The sequence below is a fragment of the Pavona decussata genome, unplaced genomic scaffold (assembly GCF_977016875.1).
Source record: "Pavona decussata unplaced genomic scaffold, jaPavDecu1.1 SCAFFOLD_62, whole genome shotgun sequence".
NCBI lineage: Eukaryota > Metazoa > Cnidaria > Anthozoa > Scleractinia > Agariciidae > Pavona > Pavona decussata.
This window is the reverse complement of record NW_028145483.1, coordinates 1,068,505-1,091,736: the sequence shown is the minus strand read 5'-3', so window position 1 is coordinate 1,091,736 and position 23,232 is coordinate 1,068,505. Positions and strand designations below refer to the sequence as shown.

Below are 23,232 nucleotides of genomic sequence, written 5' to 3'. Positions count from 1 at the left end.
CGCGACAAGAGAACATGTACTCTTGTGACTGAAAAAAAGAAAAGCAACAGCAACAAAACAAAACAAAAAAAGACGCTTGTCTGGTGGATAAACTAACATCACAACAAAACGACCTTGTCTATGGCCCAAGTTTGTGAATTTGACTAAAAATTTGACTGTTGTTGACCATCGTCTTCAAAGGAGTAGTGTCACCTATTTGTGATGTTACTTTTAATGGCCAAAAAGACATTTGAATCGACGGAATCGTTAAAATAATGGTTCAGTTTTGCTAACAGTAACCCTACTACTACACAGCAACTAGTGTTAGTTATCTTTGGCCGCGGATGGTCAAGATTTAAATGGATTAAAACTTGAAAAAAATGACCAACTTTTTCAAGTTCAGCAGCTTGTTTGGAGAAATCGCTAAACAGAATAAACAACTAAATATTTTATTCTTGCGTTCCTCTAAGAGCAACTTGATGTTAGAGAAAAGGTACCTTGTCAAATATTTGAGCAGTTTCGAGCAAAACACAGAGAAATCTCCGTGGCAGTGCCCCTTTAATCTCAGGGATAACTTTTTTATCATAGGGCTTCTCATGAGGGTACTCCCGGGTAACTCCTGGGCCAACAAGAGAGAAAATTGAGATTAGTCAGGAGCCCACTATTAAGAGCGCATTACTTCCAAGTACTTAGACTGTAGTGAAATGTTTTCACAGATTGGTTAATTTTCTAGATAGGTTTTAGATTGTTATTTCCCACTAAAATATTAAATTCCGGTCCACATAAGAATTACTGCCCAGACAGCTGGTGGCTGAGTTCCATGCACGAAATTTTAAATTTTAGGGACGTAAACAGTAGACGGAAATACAAAACGGAAAACATGCGCTAGATAAGTGAACCAGAAGCCCTAGAGGAATACAAGTCTACTATTCAAGTTTGCTAACAATTCAATAACACGGCATTTAGCCTGAATGGAAACGCTGAAGAAACACGCATCTAAGTTCAAGTTATGCTTTAAAGAGCAACCGCCCCTAATTCATACTGTTCTCTTGTCATAATTAACCTTTTGAAATAATCACGCATGCAGGAGATCCTGACATATATCATTTTACTATTTTTCATTTTCTTAAATACAGGCATAGGTTTAGTACGCATAATCACAATTTAAGGGCGCAACTACAATAAGTATAACAGCATTTATACAAACAAGTTAAGCTTCGATTGGTTTCAGACACAGAAATCTCGTTCTTCATTAATTATGACTTCAACTGAGCGCTACATCTAAATATGAAACTCTTCATTTTGTATTTAACAGAATCTCCGACACAAATCACGCATAAAATTAGGCATTTCTCTCTCTAGGAAAACTGGTCGTTCCAAAGAGAAACGCGTTTAAAAAGGCCAGCTTTCAGCAATGACCAATTTTACCAAATTTACCGATTTTTAGCCCGCCAATTACTTGACTGATCGAAACAGCAACATACAAAAACCAATATTTAAAATAGCGTGGAAAAGATTCACAAAGTATCACCTTTCAAGTGAAAGCTACTAAGCAGGATTCTTAACAGTATCATGAAAGACAAGAAAAAGAGTGAGACTTGACAAGTCCTTAAAACAATCGGCGTATGCTACTCTCTGTTGTTTCAATCCTTCTCCCGTCCTTGTGAAGCACACTCGCAAAGGATTTTACATCTGATTGTGAAGGTTGCTGGGCTCTTTCATCTCAAACCTTTTCAATGCTTTCTCCAGTTCCATGTCGTACTCCTTTACTTTGTCTATGTCCATTTCGTCCATTTGAGCATGTCCAGGTTCTTTGAACGCCTGTCAAACAAATAGTGGTGGGGTCTTAGTTCATAGCTAAATCAGTGCGGGTTTTCAAAGGTATAATTTCTTGACTATGTGACGATTCGCTCTGGTGACAATCTCCTAGTATGCCATTAGCTCGTGATCGTGCATTCTAGTAAGTTTGATTGATGTTCAAATGTCAAGTATAATTTGCTTTCCTGTGGTGCTGTTCTTGAGGCTCTGAAAAGGTTCGCCATTCATATCAGAGAAGTTTCTTTTCTTGTGGTACATTGTGCAATGTGCCTTAAGATTTAAATTTAATTCTTCAAAAGTGACCGTTACCGGCTGCATTATGCGCCAATCGATTAGAGACTCAATCAACATCTTCTTCCCTACCCCCAACATATCCTTGTGTTTGACTATAGGTACGGTCCCCTGGGAATGGAGGGTTTCATCTTTGTTTGCCAAGAGGTTGAAAGTTTCAACCAGATTTATTTTTTGCAATTGGCCTGGCAGAGCTAACCCTGTGGGAGTTTTGTGGTTTGCGGAATAATAGGCCGAAGTTTAAAGGACACGATTTAGGCTTTGCGAGCGAATGACTCTGACTCGAAAAGATTCGAAAGTATCGTTGGCACACCTCTGCACACAAAGCAGGGAAGGTATTAGAACTGGAGCCCAAAATTGGGTTCAGGGAGGGACATCTATCACTTAAGGGTAGGTTATTTGAACAGTTTAGGTTTAGCCCAGAGGGCGGAATTTGAACCAAAGCTAATTTTAAAATTTAAGTTAAATGCCCAGGGATCCCCGAAGAGTGATAAAGTTTCAAATTGCACATTACTTCCTTACGGTATGGTACTCTGCCTTAAGCTCTAGTTCAAATTCTTAAGAGGGACCTTTCAAACGATTCAATTGCTAACGAGAACGGTTCTGTCTTGTGAAACTGTTTACGTTTCTTTATAACGTAAATAAAGTTAAAAAGTGTTACCATTGAAACGAAAATTATTGGGTACGAGTACTTTTTCAGCCTTTCTTGTGCTATTTTTTGTACTCTGAAGGTCTTCTGAACTTTTAAGATTCTGCACGGAATACTGACAAATGATTTACGTAATTTATTACAGTTCATTTCGATGAACTTTGTGATTCCTGAATTTTTGAGTTAGTGGATGAGATCCCAAAGTGAGACCATTGAATTGAAACCCATAACTACTAGTGTCTATAGTAAGTTGTGTTGTCCAAGAAGGTTTTGAGGATCTCGCTTAAATGCTAGGGTGTAAACAATAGGAAAGGTGAATGAGGGCTACTGCTTATTTCAGGGCATACTTTCCAGGCCCCAGTTGTTCAAAGGGTGGATAACTTTATCCACTGGATAAGTCACTATTCAGCGGTGCAAATGTACTCCACAAAACGTTTCTGGGAAGTTTTTCACACAGTCCCATACTTAAATTAGACATACGCTTCTACTCTATGCACAAATTATAGGACTATAGCGAAATTCTTGGACACATTTATTTGCCGCATAGCGACTTATCCAGTGGATAAAATTATCCGCTCTTTGAACAACCGGGGCTTGTTTTCCCTCTTCCTTTTGCGCACAAAAAGTACCCACAAGGCTAATTTTCGCATCTGAATCTACACATATATGAAAGACGTTTTACACACACAAAAAATGCGATTTACCCCAAACGCGATTTTAAAATCATTGAAATTAGAAAACATTGAAATTTACCGCCATTTTGTCCCACCCCTTGGCAAGAGTAGACCGCAAAAATACAGGGTCTAATTGTTCGATGCCTGATTAAGCTAATCCTATATTAACGTGAATTTTGATTCTAGTTTAATTACTAATCAAAAAAGATTCTTCCAAAAGATGTTTGTCCTTCGGTACCTTTAGCTTGACATTAGCCTTCAAACCCGTTTTCAACGAGCGAGATGAAAACCTCGATTAACCTTTAATCGTGGATTAGCGTTAATCGGCTTTCGAACAACCTGGCCCAGGATTGAAAAAAATGTAAAAAAGAGCGTTTTCTGCAAATGAGAACATTTTTTCGATGAAGTTTTTTGGGTGATGTGTAGATTCAGATGAGAAAACAATAATAATAATAATAATAATAATAATAATAATAATAATAATAATAATAAAATAGGTTAGGGCATTTTAACTAAGTGAAAGATATCATTTTTTTCCTGACCCATTCTTGTCTTTTGCGCTCTGTTTGCTCCGTCGATGTGTCTCCGTTGTTACACCATTGTGCCATATACCCACTGGTACATCTCTGTCCACGTTTTTCGGTTGTGCTCTGATCCAGTTCTGCTTTCTCAAGCCTTCTCTTTTCCTGTTCAAAGAAATATGTATATTTAATTGTCGTTTGCAAGAAACTCGCGAGACAGACGCTTAAGTTATTTCTTTGTTTGGACACGTGCGTTACTAGCTTGTCCGAGCCGCACTCTCACACTCCAACCCAACCCCCCCCCCCCCCCCCAAAAAAAAAAAAAAACTTATTCAAGTCCTAAACGGCTACGCAAGAATATTTGGATTCAGTTCTATCGATTTATTATACTGCACGTTATACGGACGAGAAAATTATAACTTTCGCACTAATTTGGGTCTTTCCACTTTGGCAACATAGCTCAGAATTTACACTTTATTTACTATGGGTCAGATATTAAAAGACAGTTTAGACGGTGTTTAGCAAACCAAATTCTAAGCTATTTTCAATTTTGACAACAATCATATCTAAACATTGTCTGCTTCTAACGGTGACAAGAAGGCTTGCATCCCAGACTGGAAAACTATTTATATAATTAAAGTAATTAACCACTTATAAAAAACAGATTTGGAGGCCTACTGATTGTCTTAAGCCGCGGTCTAAGGTAGACTGTTTAAATACTAGTAACTGGCCCGGCTATGTGTTTAATTGTTATTGTACGACTTCTGTTAATTTACTTTACTGACAATTCCATTCCACTTGTGCTCTTTCCATGTTATTGGAGAGGTTAGAATTACGTTTATGGCAAACGAAAAACGGCAGAAATGGCCACGTGTCTATGTTTAGTAAACAAGGTCACGTGGCCATTTCTGTTGTTTTCCGTGAACGAAACTAGAAGAAAATCTTACGCGATGACCCAATGATGGCGCAAGAAGACAGCTGAGTGGAACTAGAAATTTTGTGGAACGGTAATTTCCTATCTGACCTGTTGGAACGGAAAAAGTGGTGTTCCTCTGAAGGTCGTTCTTTTTTTTCTAGGAAATTTCCGTTTGATCCACGCGTTTCATTTGCATTTGAACTAGTCGAAACCAAAATTTTGGCTCAATCGAAAGAAACGCAGTGACTGAACGGGCGGGATCCTGGTCCCCACAGATAAGGTGTCTATTTGGAACTGAGTTGAGAACTAACAAACCCGACAGAAATTTATATTCAACTGGAACCTGAGTATCAGGCCTTCCCAGGCTAGCCAGAACACGATTCGCCATTATAAATAATTCTTCTTACCCAGTCAAGAACATCACGGAGAAGCTTCTCTCTTAAGCTCATTTCTGAGACTCGGTTGGATTGAAACCTTGATCTCCTCTCTCCTGATGGCTGAAACATGGAGCGTTCATCCCTACTCCAATCTTCCTGCATAGATCTTCTATCACCTGGAAACAGCTTAAAACGAAACAGAAATAAGTTGGAAAATGGAATCCTCGTTCGCTTCAATGACGATTGCTCTGTTGGTGACTTATTGATGTGCTCAACGTTATATTACAACCTGTGGCCTTATCTTCAAGTAAGCCCGTCCTTTGTAAGTTTGTAGTGGCTTAATTTGCATTCGTCAAATCTAGACTCCAGGAAAATGTACTACATGAAAGCTTTCATTAGAATTGTCAGACTTTAGGATCTTATTCGCAATTGACTTGTACAGACTGAAACAGAACGGTCACAGGAAAGTTAACGATTGACAGGCAGCTTACTTCTCGCGCTTTGAGGGCAGATTCCAAGGACAATCTCACGCAAAAGTGGCGTGGCGCGGATTAATTTCCATCCCGAAACTGGTGAGGAATGAAAAAGTAGATTGTATTCCTTAAAGACCCCGGAAGGTATCTATATCGATGGTCATTTCACAATCTAATAACCCCAACTTTGTTCCCAGGGTATCTAAAACGAGTGCGCTAATAACCCCTCAGAGATATTCAAAGAAAGCTCCAGTCACTTGCTAGTGGTCGTCTGTGCGCTCATCAGTTTGTACCTTGTTGAAGGCGTTTTCTGTCTCCGCTGTCTGCTTGTATGACAAAGGAAGAGAAGCACAAAGCACAACGCAGATGTTGACGACAAGAAGAATCGGTAAACACTTGTGATCCGTCATTATTGCGTGAAAATCAGCTCTTGTAAACCCTGTAAAGCAAGCGAGAACATACTTGAGGGGTTGCACCATGTAACTTTTACTTGCCTGTAGGCGGATATTTTTCGTAAGCTTGGAGATGATTCCTCAGGACTATTCATTATCCGTGTAAGGTAGACTGCCGCCGCGGAGAAGACTGCTGGGTTTATCGGGGGATGGGAGGGAGGGGGGGAAGGGTGGTTATTGGGCTTTTAATGACCTTTTTTCCCTGTGGTCTATCTGACCAGAGCCTGTTGTCAGAGCAGATCGCCAGAAATTTGGTTTTGATTTTGTCGATAATTCTGTCTCTACGCCTTGTAATTTTCCGCGTTAAAACTGCTCGCAGAAAACATCCAGAAGGACATTTTAAGTCCCCACTTTCATTTGTGTACGATGTATTTAACAAATCGACGGCAGTTTTCTATGGTCTATACTCTTATAGACCATAAAATGACGTCAAAAAATGTTCAAAACTCAAGTGGAACCACCAGCCGCAGGTGAGTGGTTTCACTGCCAAGTTTTGGAAATTTTATGGCGTCATTTTATAGTATATAAGAATATAGACCATAGAAAACTGCCGTCGATTTGTTTTTTACAATAACGTGGAAAAAGTACGAGCGGAATTGGCTATTTTTTCGTTGAGAAAGCGCGCGCGTTACATCTGACGTCACTTTTATTGTCTGTACTCGTATAGACAATAGCTACGAGCCAATCAGCGCGCGGGAATTTGGACAGTTTTTTGTAAAATTCGTAATAGATGAGTCTATCATATCTGGCATACACATTTTTACATTTGCTAATTCTACAAGAAATATTCCTTTAAATATTTCATTTTTTTATATACATTGGCTAAAGCTACCGCAGGACACCGATTTCGGGCGATGGGATAAAGTTATCTAGCGGATAAATCGCTATACAGCGGATTAAATGTACTCCAACTAATTAACAATTATTCACCGACTGAAGTGGAGGTCAATAGCGATGGATATATCCATCACTTTCACTGACACTGAGGTGAATAATAGTTTTAGTATATACCACACAAGCTGAATAACTGGTGGACCAAAACATTATTTTGTTTCTGACAATATACCGACAAATGGTATGAAATTTTAAAATCTCGCGGGCCACGCGGTAAACGATTTCTTACTGCAGAAAGTTTCGTCACGCTTTCTTGCAGACAAATTAAACTTTTTCAGTTCCTACAGTGTCATTTCTTCAATTTTTCTGTGAAATTTGTCTTGTTGTTGAAATCATGCTGAAAAATATAACATGTTTCATTGTAATTTTAGTGCTCCGCAGTTTTCGTAAATAAGGGATTGTATTTTCATGTTTCGCCTTAGAATGTGAGGTTGAAAAGATTAAACAACCTACCATTTAATGCTGCCAAACCAAACTTTGTTGCCATTTATGTATTTTTTTTTAACAGTCGCCTCGTTTATCGAAATAATTTCCTCTTAAGTAACCGTGGCGAAACGGGAAGCCATCTTGTTTCTCTTCGGCTGTACGGAGGTGAATCGGAACTTGGCTAATCACCTCCGAGCTAGCCAATCAGCGCGCGCGAAAAGTACTATTCAAATTTCTGCAAAGCTGATCGGACTGCGTAGTTAACACGACGGCGACATGGTCATGATAGAGACCAAACTGAGAATCAACAGAATGCGGCAACCGTGGTTGGCTCTCGTCAGCACGGCTACACCGTGAGCCAACCCAACCAGCTCGAAACAGCTGTCCACGGTTGCCGCATTCTGTTGATTCTTGGTTTGGTCTCTATCATGTAGCTGTCGTTTTAAGTTTTCTAGGCAGTCCGATTAGCTTTGCAGAAATTTGAGTTATTTTTGTGCGTTTGGGGGCAAGAAACTTGCCCCGCGCTCGCTTTTCGTCAGCAAAACGCATGTTCACTAATTAATGATCAACAGATTAGCACTGCTGGCGGTACAAGCGTCAGTTGAGTCCGGTTCGGTGATGTGTGACTGGTTTGACCTTTGTGAATTTGTCCGCTCCTCGCCTTCTGTAGCAACAGATTCATTGTTTTGTAACAGTTTATCGACATGCTTGAATTTACAAGACATCGTTACGAAACTGTCAGCGAGTTGAAGATTATTTTCTTGTTCAAGTTCGTGGATCGGCAGGGAAACGTTCATCGTCAAGGAACGCCGTCTGTAATCACAAACCCGCGACAATTCTTAAAGGTATTTCTCTTTTATTTCCTCTCAATGTTTTCTATCTGCGATAACAGGTTATCAGGTATAAATAAGTTACCATTAGTATACTGGATGAGATAAGTCTGGTAGAGATAGTCAGAGTCTGTATACAGCCATGCTCCACGCGTTAATAGCCTTAGGATATGTGTTTGTTAGCATTCAAGTTTAGGCACACATGAGGCGTCGTGCGAGTAAGCGAGAGGAATGATAATATTTTTCTCGAAAACTTGCTTAGCTCGACTGCAAGGAAAATCACTTGGTGGATCTTAAATTACAAACTAGGCGACTAGTCGTCCACTTTTCTTCAGATCGTGTACATATAGAAATTAAATATAAACCGACTATTAAGCAAAGTTTCCTACTATCAAAGGACGGAGCTGTTCGCACGGGGAAGGGAAGAGTAAAAATTTTATTTTCCGTGATAGTAGCAACTGTAAATATCTTGAGATAGTGTTGAGATGGCACTTTCTAACATTCAATGATGTCATATACTAATTTGCCCCTTCGTCTTCAAGTTCGCGATAACTGATATTGCTCTCTTGCGTCAGCTCAAACGCTGTACAAATTTCGTCAATGTCTGCGCCAACAATGTGGTATGAATATACAGTATTGATCAACTGGAGGCGAGTTCTGTTCAATTATTTTTGTTCATCCGAGCTTCATTTGTAGCTCAAAGTATCAGAAAATTTAAAATAGTCGATGGAATTATTCGGTAAACTTATAAGGTCTACGATATTTTGTCTCTTTCTTTCAAAGTTTGCTTGTTTTGTTCTCAGTTTGTGTTTTGCTTTCTCATCTGCCTTCAATTACTTAATCTAGACAATTTTATGATATCTTAAAGGTAAATACCAAGATTTCACGCACTTGAACCTGATAACCTTTTTTGCTTGAGTCTGTAGATAAAACCTTAAACGAGGGCTTGTTTCATGTAATGCACATAAGGCTGTTAGTTTTGCACGTGTGAGTTCATGAGAGGTAAAAATAAGGGCTTGCTGCATGCAGATGAAGCTGTTGGTTCTACACGTGCGAGTTCGTGAAAGGTAAAAGAAAGAAAAATAAAAGAGGATAACGCGAGGATAAAGTATATGTTAGAGTACTTTTTATCCGCTGCTGAGACAAATTTATGCCGCTCTTTGAATTTGGGGGATTTCAATTCAGGGCATACAGTACACTTATCTCAAAAGAAATAACAATGGCCCAATTTCGTTTTAGCCGTCTTTGTTTTTGGTTTCGCTTGTTTTGTTTGTTTGGCTTTTACTTAAGACGCACGATGCGTGTGGGACAAACTTGTATGCGATGAAATGTAGCTGTTCTGTTTATGCGTCTCGTAGTTAGTCTAGAGTATAAAGACGAGCACAAAAGAGGCAATTCGTCGAGACGAACTATCTTCAATAAATCGTTATGGGTCTTTTGAGACGCACTCTAAAGGTTTAAAAATAGCAGTAAAAAGCTTTCACGGAGCGAAAATCTGACGGGCGAACACACCTCCAGGCTACTAGGATTTGACATTCGCGTTGTTTGTCCTCCCATATGTTTTTACAAACGTAAATGGCCGCGTCGGCGATGATGTATTCTGCGTACTAAATGAATGTCAAACACGAAACAGGACGGCTGTGTTTACAGGAAGTTGTTTGTACAGGTAAGAGCGCAATTAGATTGTCAAATATGCTATTGATTTTCGTGTCAAGGAAATTAAATTATTTTTGGTGTGACGCAGTTTTCATGGAGTATTTGAGTACTCCCCCTCGTTTTAATGTGATTCTTGGAGTGCTTTTCATTTGCTAGTTCAACTAGCCGGTCAGACTGACAACTCTTTAAATCGAATGTGCCATTTTTTAAGGGAAATATATGCTGTAATGTCTTGGAAAAATAATCACTCTTAAAATGGTACGCGCTATTTTGAAGAAATTCGAAGGACCAGAATGAAACTTATTCTTCAAATTGGTACATTCCGTTTAAGAAATGCCCGGTGTACATAGCCGGCCAGTTCTGACAATTGGAAAGCGCCTCAACTGTCGAACTATCAAGCGCATGCCAAAATACCAAAGTTTTAATAATGATTTGAGACCAGGTCACCACTATAGGAAAATTGTTCTCAAAACTGCCGACTTGAATAGCCTTTTGATATTGACGTAAAACGTCCAGTCACTTTGCAAAAGTGATGACAAACATTCACGAAAGGAACGTCACCCTGACTGACGCAGAAATCAGGTGCACTTTGTTGTGAGAAACCGAAGAGTCTTCTACAGGATATAGTTGCTCAAAAACGTTTATTTGAATTAAGGATATCAAATCCGGCACAGAGAGATTTTTAAAATGAGCTTGTACTTAAAATACATTAACTTTATTTTAAATCTGCTTACCGAAGCAGAAGTTAGGATCCGCTCAATAACTTTTATTTGAATAGTCACACTTAATGACCACAGAAGGATGTCATGCCCGCAACAGAGAGTTTTTGAGTGAACTTGCTTTTAACGCTTTTAACGCTGCGATTACCCGATCTTAAATCTTCGTATCCATAGAAGAAGTAAAATCGAATCGAGCACAGTGAAACCAAAAGACTCGAGAACTCGAACCTCATTACACGCCTCTTGAAAGATTCTCAGGCTGAGGAATCAGTGGCTTTATTTAAAAAAATACTGGTTATCTTGACGGGCTCTCTTGGCTACTTTAGGGGATTTAAAGAGAAGGCACGTTGGAAATTCACCTAAATTTGACACATTTATGATCACTTAGTTTTGCTCTGACCCTAAACTTTATCTCGTGGTCAAAGCAGTTTGCGCCTTCAGTTCGCGTTTATACATAAACAGAAGAAAATAGCTGTCACGTAAATATGAATTACGGCAGAAAGCAATTGTCAGCAGCTAAGATTTTAAGAGAGCTGGCTCGTGGGATTGATTGCTTTCTTTTATTACAGGATCGGAGCAAATTTTCGCTTTAGTTTAAATTATTGTCGAATTCGTGACATTTATACTGCAGGCCAGTGTAAGAAACAGAGAGAAGTTCTCATGTTTATAGCAGATAGAGTGAATAATGGCGTTAGCATCAACGACGACCAGATCATTGACTTGAAAATCGTCTGATTTCAAATAGCCCGTGGGCAGTCGTCTGCTGCTCTTAGCTAATATCAAGCAGTTTATCGAAACTAGTTGTTATCTTGTTGCGACGTTTTAAGCCGAGAGTAACACACATTAACAGAAATATAAATTTATGTTTCCACATAGTAAAACTGTTAGTTTCCTTACCTCTTTTGTCGAGTTGAATAAGCAGTAACCGCTCTTGACGCCTCTGCACTTGTTTCAGTGTAGCGTACGCGTACGCGACTGTTTGAGCGTCGTTTTATTTTAGAAGGACGCTTTAAATGTTTATTTCGTCATCATAACCCTATCACAGTCTTTCATTTCCGGGCGTGTTTTATTGTCCGGTGATATCATTAAAGATAACCGAACAAGTAGGATTTTTGAGATTCCAACTGTTTTCAATTTGTTCGTCTATCATCTACGCGTTCTTTCTCTACCTTTCCAGATTAAAACGTCCAGACATTAATTTTGGCGACCACTAGATTTACTTAATCTAAAATGAAATGCCTTTGTAATAACCACAGCCTGGTTTACCGCAGTTTATTCTACAAAGCATTTCAACACCTTAGCCTGGCCTCAAGACCTGTGTCATTAACAATCCAACTGTTGTGATACGAGACCAATCTGTATCCTATCATAACAGGTCCGGACGTTCTAAAAATACACAAGAAATACTTCGTCCCACCCCTTGCAGATCCTCGTATGCATATGGGGCTATTTTTGGACCCCATTCACGCGCACGATAATTCAGTCCAGGCACTCTGTTACGGTCTGATAGTGGCAACCTTTTCTGATCTTCTTTGAAGTGTAAGAATTGTTCGCGGGACATCATACAAGGTAGCGGCATTTGTCTGTAGGAAACTTTGGTCCAATACAACAACAAAGCAACAGATTAGTCAAATTGATATATAATTGGTCGGGTTTGTGAACAATACACAAATTAGTGCAACTATCTTGATGTTCATAACAGAACGTTTTTTTTTTTTTCAACTTGAAAGAAATATCTAAACTGATTTACAAAGACAGCATTTCAACTGTGTCCGGCGACCATCATATTGGCATATACAGTGCTCATGGAAAAAGCCAGAGAACAGGTTTGACAATCATTCACATTTATGCCAATTTTTTTCTTTTGATGGGATAAAGGGTTTTGTTCGCGATTAGGATTTACGCATCATCAGAAACTATGCTTGCGTGCAAGATTGCATCTTATCAAGTTTTGAAGTAGCTTAGGACCAAAGGTCAAGTATCTGCGTGTGATAGAAAATATTTGGGGTAAACGACACAGCAGCAAGCTGAGGGATTGTTTGTGTGGTTTCGTAGATCCTTTTCTCGTGGTTTCGTCCAAAGGTGGTTGTAAAAACAACGAAACAACTTATGATCTAATTGAAGAAGGAATCTTCTGGTTCTTATTTGAAAAATATTTGAACTGTTTAATGAAAACGATATGTAATCTTTTTGGACAATGTACTGATTACATCACACACTTAAACAAGTTTTCTTCGTACAATGTGGCGTTGAGGCCAAGTCGGCAGAGCTTCCCTCGATTTTTTTTTTGCAAGTTGCGGCTGAAGTCTCCTTAATGATATCAAGTATTTGCATATAAAGAGCGATTAGTAGCGATCGTAAATTAACCTAACCACCCCTGTAAATAATCTGTTTTCTTATCTTGTGAGTAATGTTATGAGTAATTAAAAAAAGATGATCGCTTTGCGTTGCTGGTAGTCTTTATTTTTGACGCATGGCAAAGGGCGTAGAGGATGTTTTAAATTGTTGCTGATCATTGAAATCTCTTTAATTCTCTTAATAGCATTTAGTGCCCATTTCCTGTGCAAAGCATTTCAGTAATCTTCCTCATTAGCCAAGATAAGATGTGCAGTTATGACAAATTTTCAAAGCTTACTGAACTAGGAAATGAATCAAATACGAGGCCCTCCACCCGATGGAATGAGACGCACGTGTTAACTTACCTTCATTTGACAGTAAAATCACTTGCATTTTGCATATGATGATTTCATCCACAGACTCAAAAGTGGGGCCACTTTGTACAGAATCACAATAAACAGAATCACAGGAAAGAATAGTACTTCAAAGCTTTTGTTTGAATAGTCATACTGTAACAGTTACGAATCAATTGAAATTCCACGGCCAGAATAGAGTCAAAATGTTGCACCACCTTGTAAAAATAAAAATAAAATTAATTACTTTATTCAAGTGTCAACGTATTTAGCGTAGAGCACTAATTGGAGACACGCCAGATTGAATTGGAATATTTAGAAGTGTTGGTTTTTGAGGAGAGGGGAAGACAGGAGTAGCCGGAGAAAAACCTCTGAACAAGGACGAGAGCCATCAACAAACTCACACACCCTTGGCACCAAGTCCTGCATTCGGTGGGAGGCGAGTGCGCCATCCCTGCTCCCGTATAAATAGGAACACAGGCCGGAAGAAGTTGGTGTTAACGAGCATTACACAGAAAATATTTCTATACTAACCAAGACTTACCGACCTATTCCACCTGGGAAGATGACTTGCTTACTTTGAACGAATAATTCATTAAATTATGAAGGCAAACTATAGTTTTCTTTGGTGTTGTCACTTAGAACTTTAGTACCGACATGGGAGATTAATTTCATATAAGTCAGTTAAGTTTGATCATCCCTGTGAGTCTAGACCTGTAGTCATAAGATGACGCTTGTTTGTACATTGGTCTAATGTTGGTGAAATTAGTCGTTTTGTCGTGGGAAACCGAACGATGATATTTGAGAAATATAATTCCAATGTCCTTTTCTGCTTTCCTATTTATGCATCTACTTTATCAATCCTTTAACAAGGTCATCCTAAACTGAATGGACTTAGTTCTGGAGCGGTGGTTTTGTGCTTTTGTGTAACTGGTTAATATTGTGGTTGCGGAATGCAATGCGATGTGATTGTTACATTTAATAAACAACTTTCTGAACTTTTTAACCGAGCTAGACCATGTACTTAATAGAATTTTCTTACCCCAAAAATCCGAAAATGTGCCACCCCATTCAAGTAACTCTATTGACAATGCCACCCCATTCCAGTCAATCCAGTCGTGAAAATGCGACCCCATCCAGCGGCACACCCCCATTAGCCTCTTATAAGGAAGTACCCCCCCCCCCCCCCCCTCGGGAACTGACAGAGCTTACGGGCTACTGTGAGCTTTCCTCAAATCTAACCCCTTATTTGCTGTCGAAATTTTGAACCTTAGAAATTTAGCCCTTGTGAAGTTATAAACTGTGCTAAGAGAGATTAGTCCTCAATAGACTACGAATGATCACAGCCTCAACTTATCATTCGACGTTTGACTCCAGGAAAGATGTGGTTACTAGTTTTTGTCAACCGCCGACTCAAACGTTCAAACCACACCGATTTGGTACCCAGGTTTGGTTGTAGGGGGTACAATCGATAAAACCAATTATATAATTAATTTCCCACTGTTTTCTTAGAGCACCATTCAATAAAACCGCGGCTTGTTGTGAAAACCATACTGAAAATTAACTACTACAGAGTGGGGAAAATCTCCAAGAAATATCTCGTAATGTCCCTGGATTTGATCTGCAGTCGTGAGTGCGTTGGAGTCATATTTCCCAATTTTACTCTTCAAATTTTAATTTTTCAAATCTATATCAGAAACAACAGAAATTTACTGATTGACTGTCAGCTAAAACTGACTTAATGGCCCGTTCTTCGCTGCTATCCCTTTTGGCCATTTTTTACTTACAGTATCAAGTTGATGAGTCATCTCTATTTTTTTCAGCAAAATCCTAAATAGCTATCTACTTTCCGTGAAGTTAAATCTTTAGATTGAGGTAATCTCGCACGGAGACTTTTTTTTGTGGGGAAGAGGGTAACATACTCCTGTTAAAATCAACTGAGTGGGAGGCTAGATTTGGGGCGCATTAAAGTGTATCAAAGCTAAAAACTCTCTAGAGGTCGTGAGAATCGATGTTTTTCTAACTGAATTATAATTGTTGTATGATTGTCTGCGGTTTGGCGTGTGGAAGGCTTTGCCAAATAAAATAATCTAACAATAGCTTCCCGAATCCGTATTAGGTTAGATAACTGTTTCCTCCGGATAAATGGGCGTTTACCACAGAATGAAAAGAATTGGTGAGTTATCAAGGGTTTGCATAATTTAAGCAGTGAGTAATTGGATTATGACTTACTAAATCTCGTATCTCAAGTGTCTGCCCACACCATCCTTTGTGTCGCACAATTCTCTTGAAGACTGAGAAGTTTTGAAATCAGTTTACTTTCACTACGTACGTCAAAGTACACTGGTTTTTATTAAAAACTGCATCATTGTATAATGCAATTCCAGGGATTTGATTGGCTTAGCAGCCATGGTATATGAGCCATTATACCATGCCCGAGGAATAGCGGCCATTAAATTGTCTTCTGGTGGTTTTCCGAAAGCGAAATCAGCAAGATCTAGCAATATTTCTTTATTGTTTTTAATAAAACAATTATTCCACTTGCGCTTGTTGGATATGAGATGATTATAGCCAACTCGGCGCTACGCGCCTCGTTAGCTATCTATCATCTCATATCCAACGCGCGCTCGTGGAATAATAATATTCAGTTCGATTTGGTACTCAGTTAGTAAGGGCAGATCAGTGAGTTTAATTTGAATGGTTCAGCGCATGCGCTCTATGATAATTTTATTATCTACAAACACAACAACGGAGAACAACAGAACACCCACGTTCTTAAGCCAGGACGAAAAAGTGATGCTTTATTTTTTTATAATTATGTAAGTCTTCTTCTCGCAATCGCAAATTAAAACCCTGGGGAAATTGTGCAAATTCCTGTCGCGTATCAATTTTTCTGTGTATTTCTATAGTGTTATTTGTTCAAAAAATTTAATAAAATGAATAAATGATAACAGCTTGGGTTGATTTCAAGAGAAAACGCTGACTTCAGTTGTATGGTAATAACTTGAGTCTCGACATTTAAATATGTTCAACAAGGAAAAGTGTATTCTACTTGTTCTGTTTATAATTAAGGTGGTAACTGTCGAAATAGTGATATAGTATACGGTGTTCATGAAATCCGGCGCTTAAACCTCGGGAAATTGTACAAATGGACTACCCAATTTTCAGTTTTCTCATCTGTAATGTTTTTTTTTCTTTATAATGTCATTTGTTTGATAAATTTAATAATAGTATATCAATAATTAGAACTTGGGTTGATTTCAAGAGAATATCCGTGGTGTATCTTAAAGGACCCTAGTCAGCCTCCGCCATTTTCGATGCCATCGAAATTATTGATATTGCATGGTGAAGCGAAATCTTATTCCTTTACTGTAAGTTGTGTTCCTGAAAGTATGTTTCGTTATCTTTAGTAGCTTCACAGTGATTTCGTTCATTTCGACACGCTGCGAATTAAATATAATAGCCAAACTCTCGCATATAAACAAAAGCAGAGGTGTGGCTGACTAGGGCCCTTAAAATGTCCTTGTTCTAGAAACTTCAGTAAGGAAAAAAGTTTAATTAGTGTTATGTAATCCTCTGAATAACAAGAAAGTTGATGGATGTATTCAGCCAGTCAGTGACACAGGCTACTTGGAAAAAAGAAAATCCGAGTGCTCCTATCAGGAGTCGAACCTAAGACCTTCCGATTACTAGTTCGGATGCTCTACCACTGAGCAGGAGACTCGTGGAAGCAAGGCCACTATACTAGGTTCTTTCATGTGACAAATATCCCGCATACTGCTAGGATTTGAATGTCGATAGATGGGATATGCGCAACGAAACAAGTTTTAAGTTGATATAAAATAAGGAGTCTTTAACGATAGATGTATTTTTCTGTTGACCAGTGACGCAGGCATGATAGGAAAAAGGGAAGTTATAGTTTCATCCGGTCATGAATACACAGACACGACCGGACAGTTTAGCCATTGAAACATGCCTGAAAATATTTTTGCATCATCTACTCTTTGACCTTAATCCGCTTGCTCCCACTCCTTAGTAAAGCTATTTTTAAGAAAACAAGTTTGAAGATTAATTACAAGTATCCTAATGACAGAACTGCATGAAAGATTACGTGTTCACCCAAATCCTCAACTTACTAGCTGTGAAAAGGAGAGTGCCATTTGGTAGCATGATTGACGAAAACTTCCTATAAACATGTAATGGCGAGTTAGGGGCTGTTTACATGGAGGGAGGATGATCCAAGCACTAGGAAGATCCAAGAAGGTCGATCATCCTAGCGCAATATGTTTTCTGTATTCAGTTTACATGCAAAAAGTTGTACATGGCCCTAGTGCTAGGATCTTCCCAGAGATAGGATCTTCCTAGCTGAGAGATAGGAGGATCCTAGCTCCATGTAAACTACCTTCGCTCGGACATGTCGGAAGATCGTAGGGACAAAAAAAAAATATGGCGGCAGCCGAGCGTTTAGCTGCTAAAGGCCGACAATTTTTCTATTCGTTTCCTTCTCCGCTTGGTAACCACTCAGACCGAAATTTCTGCATGTAAACCAAACGAAAAGTTGATCCGCCCTCTAGGATCGTCCTTGCGCTTGGATATTCCTCCCCTCATGTAAACAGCCCCTTAGTTCATTAGCTGACTAGACGGAAGCACCCATCAAGAACATTTAAACTGAAAAATCCATGTGTTCCCAGATCGTGTTGCGCCCTATTAAAGACACATTTATTAGTGTAAGCTCATGCAGTTTAATCTGTTCGGATGCTTTTGTGATGAGAGGATTTCTAGACATTTAGTTTAATTTGCTTTGCTGATAAAAATATAAAAGCCAACGTAGGAAATATTAAGTTCCTTAGTTTCAAGTTCAGTAAACCGTAAACACAAACTGTAGTATTCATTTAGGCCTAAACGGTTCTTATAAGATCATAACTGTAATTGAGCATTGAAGTGTTATTGTAACCTGCGCTAGCCTTTTGTTAAACTGTTATCCACCTGTGTAACTTTTGAAAGTAATTAATGTTTCAGAGTAAGCTTAGGTTTTACCCAATAGCCTTTCAGAAATGATTGTTGTATTCTGTAATCTGACTCGTTGCAAAATGATGTAATTCAAACGCTTTACTAGCTTAGGCTTAAATACAGGTGCTTTGTAAGATTTTCTTTGGTTGCATCCTTGGTTGAATCCTTGGTTATGTTTTGACTGTACGCGAGGTGATAGTTTTGGTATTAAACCCTACGTTGGAGCCAAGTTCTGTGTGGTTTTACTGTCTCAGAGAAATTCGCTTGCCGTAAGAGATCTCGGTCCTTCCCGCAGCCATCGAGTGTTCCCCAGGAGAAAGGCCTTTACTGAAGTGTTTCGAAGAGTTTCCCCGTCCGTCCGTATTTCCCGTTTGTGAAGGCAAAACCTGTTTCCCACTGGTGAAAAGAAAACTGTTTTCACACTTTAGCTGAAAATATTTTTAAGTCACCGGAAAGATTGACGGGACGAAATCTTTATTCCCCGAATTCATCTAGCTGTTGTTGGCTTTACGAAAATGCTGGTGACCTTTGCACCCTCCCCCCACCCCCCCCCCCCCCTTCCCCCGTCGAAAACGACAGGAATAAGTTTTCTAGTGTTACAAAATTTTGAGCTGATATTTTGTCGACGATAACTTTAAATTTTTTGTGATAAAACTAAATCCGAATTTCTATCCACCTCAATGTACCGTTGGCTCCCCTAACTCAGAGAACACAATTTGATTTTCAGCAGAAATATCACATTCGTATATTTTTGGCCGTGGACATTTTGGTTTGCAGTACCCTCTTGTGTGGTAATGAATTTTCTCTAATGTTAATTTTTGTTGTTGTTGTTTTTGCTTTTTTCAATTTTTCGCGTTCGCCAAAGATTCTGCTAAGCATAGGTTAATAATTGCTAAACTAAATGTATACCTGAAACGTTTGTGGCCTTGGGCAAAATTTTCTCTTCTCCTATTTGTAATCATTATTTTCCTTCTATATATCGTTTAGTATCATTTCTGTCCATTTACAAATTACAATAGAAAAGGTTTTATTTTGAAAAATTTCGTTAGCAGTGTATATTGGTGTTCAGTATGTAAACGTGTTACAAGATATTGAATCCCACAAGAAAATTTAATCATTTCCATTGATAGTTAAATCCCCAAAATCACGAATCCGGAAACCAGAGAACAAAAAATTGAGAACAACAAACCGTCCTTAGATCTGTATAACTATGTCTGGTAAAGATTAATGTCTTAGTAGTTTGTACTTATCATTTCCTGTTTTCAACTTTAAAATCATGGTTCTATCACGGTTCTTCTTCTGGTATTAGACAATTATTGGGAAATATTTTAAATCTGTATTACTATGTAAAACTTAGTGTTTAGTAGTTTGTGCTTGTCCGATTTTCTAGTGTTCGTCTTGCTCCGCATTGACTAGCTTAAACTATTTTCAGGGCAAGCAAGCCACTACTCATGATATTTATATACAGCTGTTTCGAAAAAGGTTGCCCAAAAAAGCGTCAAAGTGTACGCGACAATGCCGAAAGATAGTCTGGGAAATACCCAACAAATTTCAATCAAAGTTCAGAATCCATAATGCCTCGACAGCGAAGACTTTAGGTGGCCGGCGGGCAATATGGATTCTGAGCTTTGATTGAAATTTATTGAGTATTTCCCAGACCGCCTTTCGGCATTGTCGCGTGCGCTTTTGCCCTTCTTTGGACAACCTTTGTCGAAACCGCTGTATATATTTTTAAATAAACGGTGATTGATTGATTGATTGATTGATTGATTGATTGAAATTATCCGCACGCCAGCCATTTAATTCACTTAAATATTCGTTTTATTTGATTCTCTTAATCTTATAAATACAGCAAAACAAATCCGTCTGCACGCACAAAGTGTAAACGTTAAATAAACCAACTCCTTCTTTACACGTTTTATGAATTAATTCGCATCAATGCGGCTTGTACAATGACTTGTAGGGGAAAAAAGAAATGCTTATCTTTGTAGAACTTCTTGCTTCTTATACACCCCAATCGCGCGTGTGTATCGAAAATCATTTTGCCGTTTAGATACAACGCAAACTCGTGTTATTCTCTGTTCTATTGGCCTTTTTCCAGAAAATGGCTTTTTCAAAGATATTGAATTTTTATATCGGACATTTCTTGTCATCACCGAAAATCGAGTTACATTTTGTATTTCACTGGACATTTCTTCTGATTCGACGAAAACACTTTTTTGGCGGCACAAAATGCTTGTAAAATTGCTGAGCAATTTTATACGAAGAAATGACGAATGATTTATATTGGGTCCATTAATTCGGAAAAAGGCCAAAGGTCGTTTCTGGCATGTCATCCTTAGCATCATTTTTTTTTTTTTAATGAAATGTTTAGTGCACGATGAAACCTAAATGTGTTTCTTTTACTTAGCACAGATGGCTATAAATTATTATGATGATGTCTTTGGTGGGCACGCTTGTGGTACGCTAGCCTCGTTTTTTTGTTGGACGTTTGCACCACGGCCACCCAGGTAGACAGCGCCTGCGCACTCGTCCCTTGGCTTGATTGCTGCTATTCTTGGTTATATCAGCCTCGGAGAAAGCGGTCGTGGGCAGTCTAGGTGGGGTTGTTTTTGTAACCACAGGGCTGGGGTTTGTCTCGAGGTCTTTCCTTTCAAAAATATTTTTCATTTCAGCTTCATTTTCTTCACGATGGCTTTCCTTGCCTTGATCAGTACTGATAGTTGGATAAATCATTAATGCCTCCTGAAAAAGAAGAAAAGTCTTGATATTACTTACTTATTGTGTATTGTTTAGAATAATCAATTTAACGCCTGATATGCAGTCTAGATTCCTCATAATGCGCGAGAATCTGGGAGTCTGAGGATAAAATCCTATAGTGGGACCATTCAATGAGACGTCCAGCGTACTTTGCGATGTCTGCGATGACAAGCTTCCCACTTTGGAAGTATCTCTAGGTGATAGGAAAATCAAAGTGCCAAATAAAGGTTGAAAATACAGTCGACTCCCGATAACTCGAACCTTCAAGGGAAATTGAAAAAAGTTCGAATTATCGAGGGTAAAATTATCTAGAAAATGACCTGAAGGGAAAGGAAAATTGGTTCGAGTTAGTGCGAAGTTCGAGTTAGTGAGGGTTCGAGTTATCGGGAGTCGACTGTAAAATCCAAACGTTTCGGGCTTAGCCCTTCTTCAGTGGACCAATGTCAAGTTAGTTCGCTGAAAAAAGCTTGTCACGACGCCAATATTTCGAAATGTAAGCGCGCGCACGCGAAGAACTCAAAGGACCGAAAATCGACATTGAGGCCTAGAGATAATTCTTTCTTTGTACAAGTGCCACATAGCCATGAACTTTTCGGTATGTATGTATTCAAATGAAAATACCTTGCAGTTATTTGCAGGGCTTAATAGTTTGCCTCGTATGGCTTGACTTTTCCGTAATGCTGGAAACATCTTGAGGTGATTTGACGTCAGGATTTGCGGCATTGTCCGCATGTTACAAATATCCAACTTCTCACGGATTGCTATTTAAAGAGAATATCTACTAAACATGCTCAATGAAAGAAAATTATGAACTTTTATGTAATGCTCTTTTTCATTCGAATTTTCTCCACGTGGTAGTGCCACAAATTTCGTGAACTTTCGCTTGGCCTAAATTTTTATTGGCAAATTGTTTTAGTTGTGGGCTTGGGTTAAAGCTTACCTCTAATGTATTTCTTCTCTTTCGAAGTTCTCTTCTGCTAAATCTTGGTCTTGCCGATGCTAACATTGTCAAAGCCGCCAACAGGACAAATACACTGATTGAGCAGTAATTTGATGTCTTCATGTTCTTGAAACGTTTGTCAACTAAAATATCCTTCAAGAGGTTGCTTTCAATAACTGTAATAAGAAACAAATATCGTTAATTTACTAATAGCAGTACGGGACGTTAAGTCCCTCCACAATAACAAAAACAAATCATTTTATAACCGTGTCAACTTACTCTTAAAACAAAAAGTATAACCATTCAAATGAAAGCTACTGAGAAGTACTATCCTGTGGTGCTGTTTATTACGCTGCACAAGGTGAACCTAGCTTTTGAGTGCGTGGGTGAAATCCTAAAGTGTGACCATTCAAATGAAAGCTACTGGGAAGCACTATCCTGTAGTGCTCTTTATTTTGCTGTACAAGCTGGTTTAACTTTTTGAGTCTGTTGGAAATTGTCTGTGTGAAACGGTGTGACCATTCAAATGAAAGCTAGCATGTGCATGGTTCTGTTTGCTATGCCGTACAGGGTCAGGTTTTAACTTCTGATTACTTGGATAAAATCGTAATTGTCACCATTTAGGTTAAAGCTACTAAGCAATATATACTTTCATGAGGTGACTGCTACTTGTAAAGTTTGGGATCGTTTTCACCTTTTCGGATCTAGAGAGTCTCTAAAGTGAACTTGTTAGAGCAATGAGATCACCTTCAGTTCCTTTTCAATACTTTCGACAGCAAATGTACAAGTGGGTGGCATAAAAGCTAAGGCAAATTTGCTTTCTTTCATTCTTTGTAAATAAAACAATGTCACTTTAGTGAACAGAGCAGAATTTCATTGTTTTGAGTTCAAACAATTAAAACCACAAATTGCAACTTGTGGTCGAACAAGTCAAACAAGTTGGTCGCTAACAAAAGTGATGTAAAACCCTTCAGACCGAACGCATTTTTTAGATACAATACATTCCTCGTCCAATAGGATTGCAAAAGGTTCCTTTCCCCACCCTTGATGGTATGTGATTCTTTTGGATTGATGTCAAACCTATTTCTCATTAATGGTATTGGATACGTAGCCCGCAATATTGTGAGTCGCTGGAAAGTCACCAAGTAGTTTCAAAA

At 38.7% G+C, this 23,232-nt stretch overlaps 2 protein-coding genes and 2 long non-coding RNA genes across 4 annotated transcripts in view; 1 reads left to right on the top strand and 3 right to left on the bottom strand.

Moving 5' to 3' along the window:
* The window catches only part of LOC146478892 (uncharacterized), a 314,457-nt gene that overhangs the window by 260,365 nt on the left and 30,860 nt on the right, over nucleotides 1-23,232 (top strand). The window lies entirely within an intron of this gene.
* Nucleotides 1,071-11,889, bottom strand: LOC146478895 (uncharacterized). Its single transcript, XM_085111645.1, has 5 exons — nucleotides 11,573-11,889; nucleotides 5,992-6,137; nucleotides 5,256-5,411; nucleotides 3,954-4,097; nucleotides 1,071-1,800 (listed from the first exon to the last, which is right to left on the bottom strand). The coding sequence occupies exons 2-5, from the start codon at nucleotides 6,106-6,108 to the stop codon at nucleotides 1,666-1,668; spliced, it is 552 nt and encodes a 183-aa protein (XP_084967771.1). The 5' UTR covers nucleotides 6,109-6,137; nucleotides 11,573-11,889; the 3' UTR covers nucleotides 1,071-1,665.
* LOC146478871 (uncharacterized) overlaps nucleotides 19,987-23,232 on the bottom strand; it is a 221,721-nt gene continuing 218,475 nt past the window's right edge. Inside the window, exon 4 of the long non-coding RNA XR_014865061.1 lies at nucleotides 19,987-20,094. This is a non-coding gene — a long non-coding RNA (uncharacterized LOC146478871). The remainder of the gene's footprint in view (nucleotides 20,095-23,232) is intronic.
* On the bottom strand, nucleotides 20,125-22,256 carry LOC146478894 (uncharacterized). The gene is made up of 2 exons (XM_085111542.1): nucleotides 22,076-22,256; nucleotides 20,125-21,120 (listed from the first exon to the last, which is right to left on the bottom strand). Exons 1-2 carry the CDS (start codon nucleotides 22,196-22,198, stop codon nucleotides 20,842-20,844), a joined length of 402 nt encoding a protein of 133 aa, XP_084967668.1. The 5' UTR covers nucleotides 22,199-22,256; the 3' UTR covers nucleotides 20,125-20,841.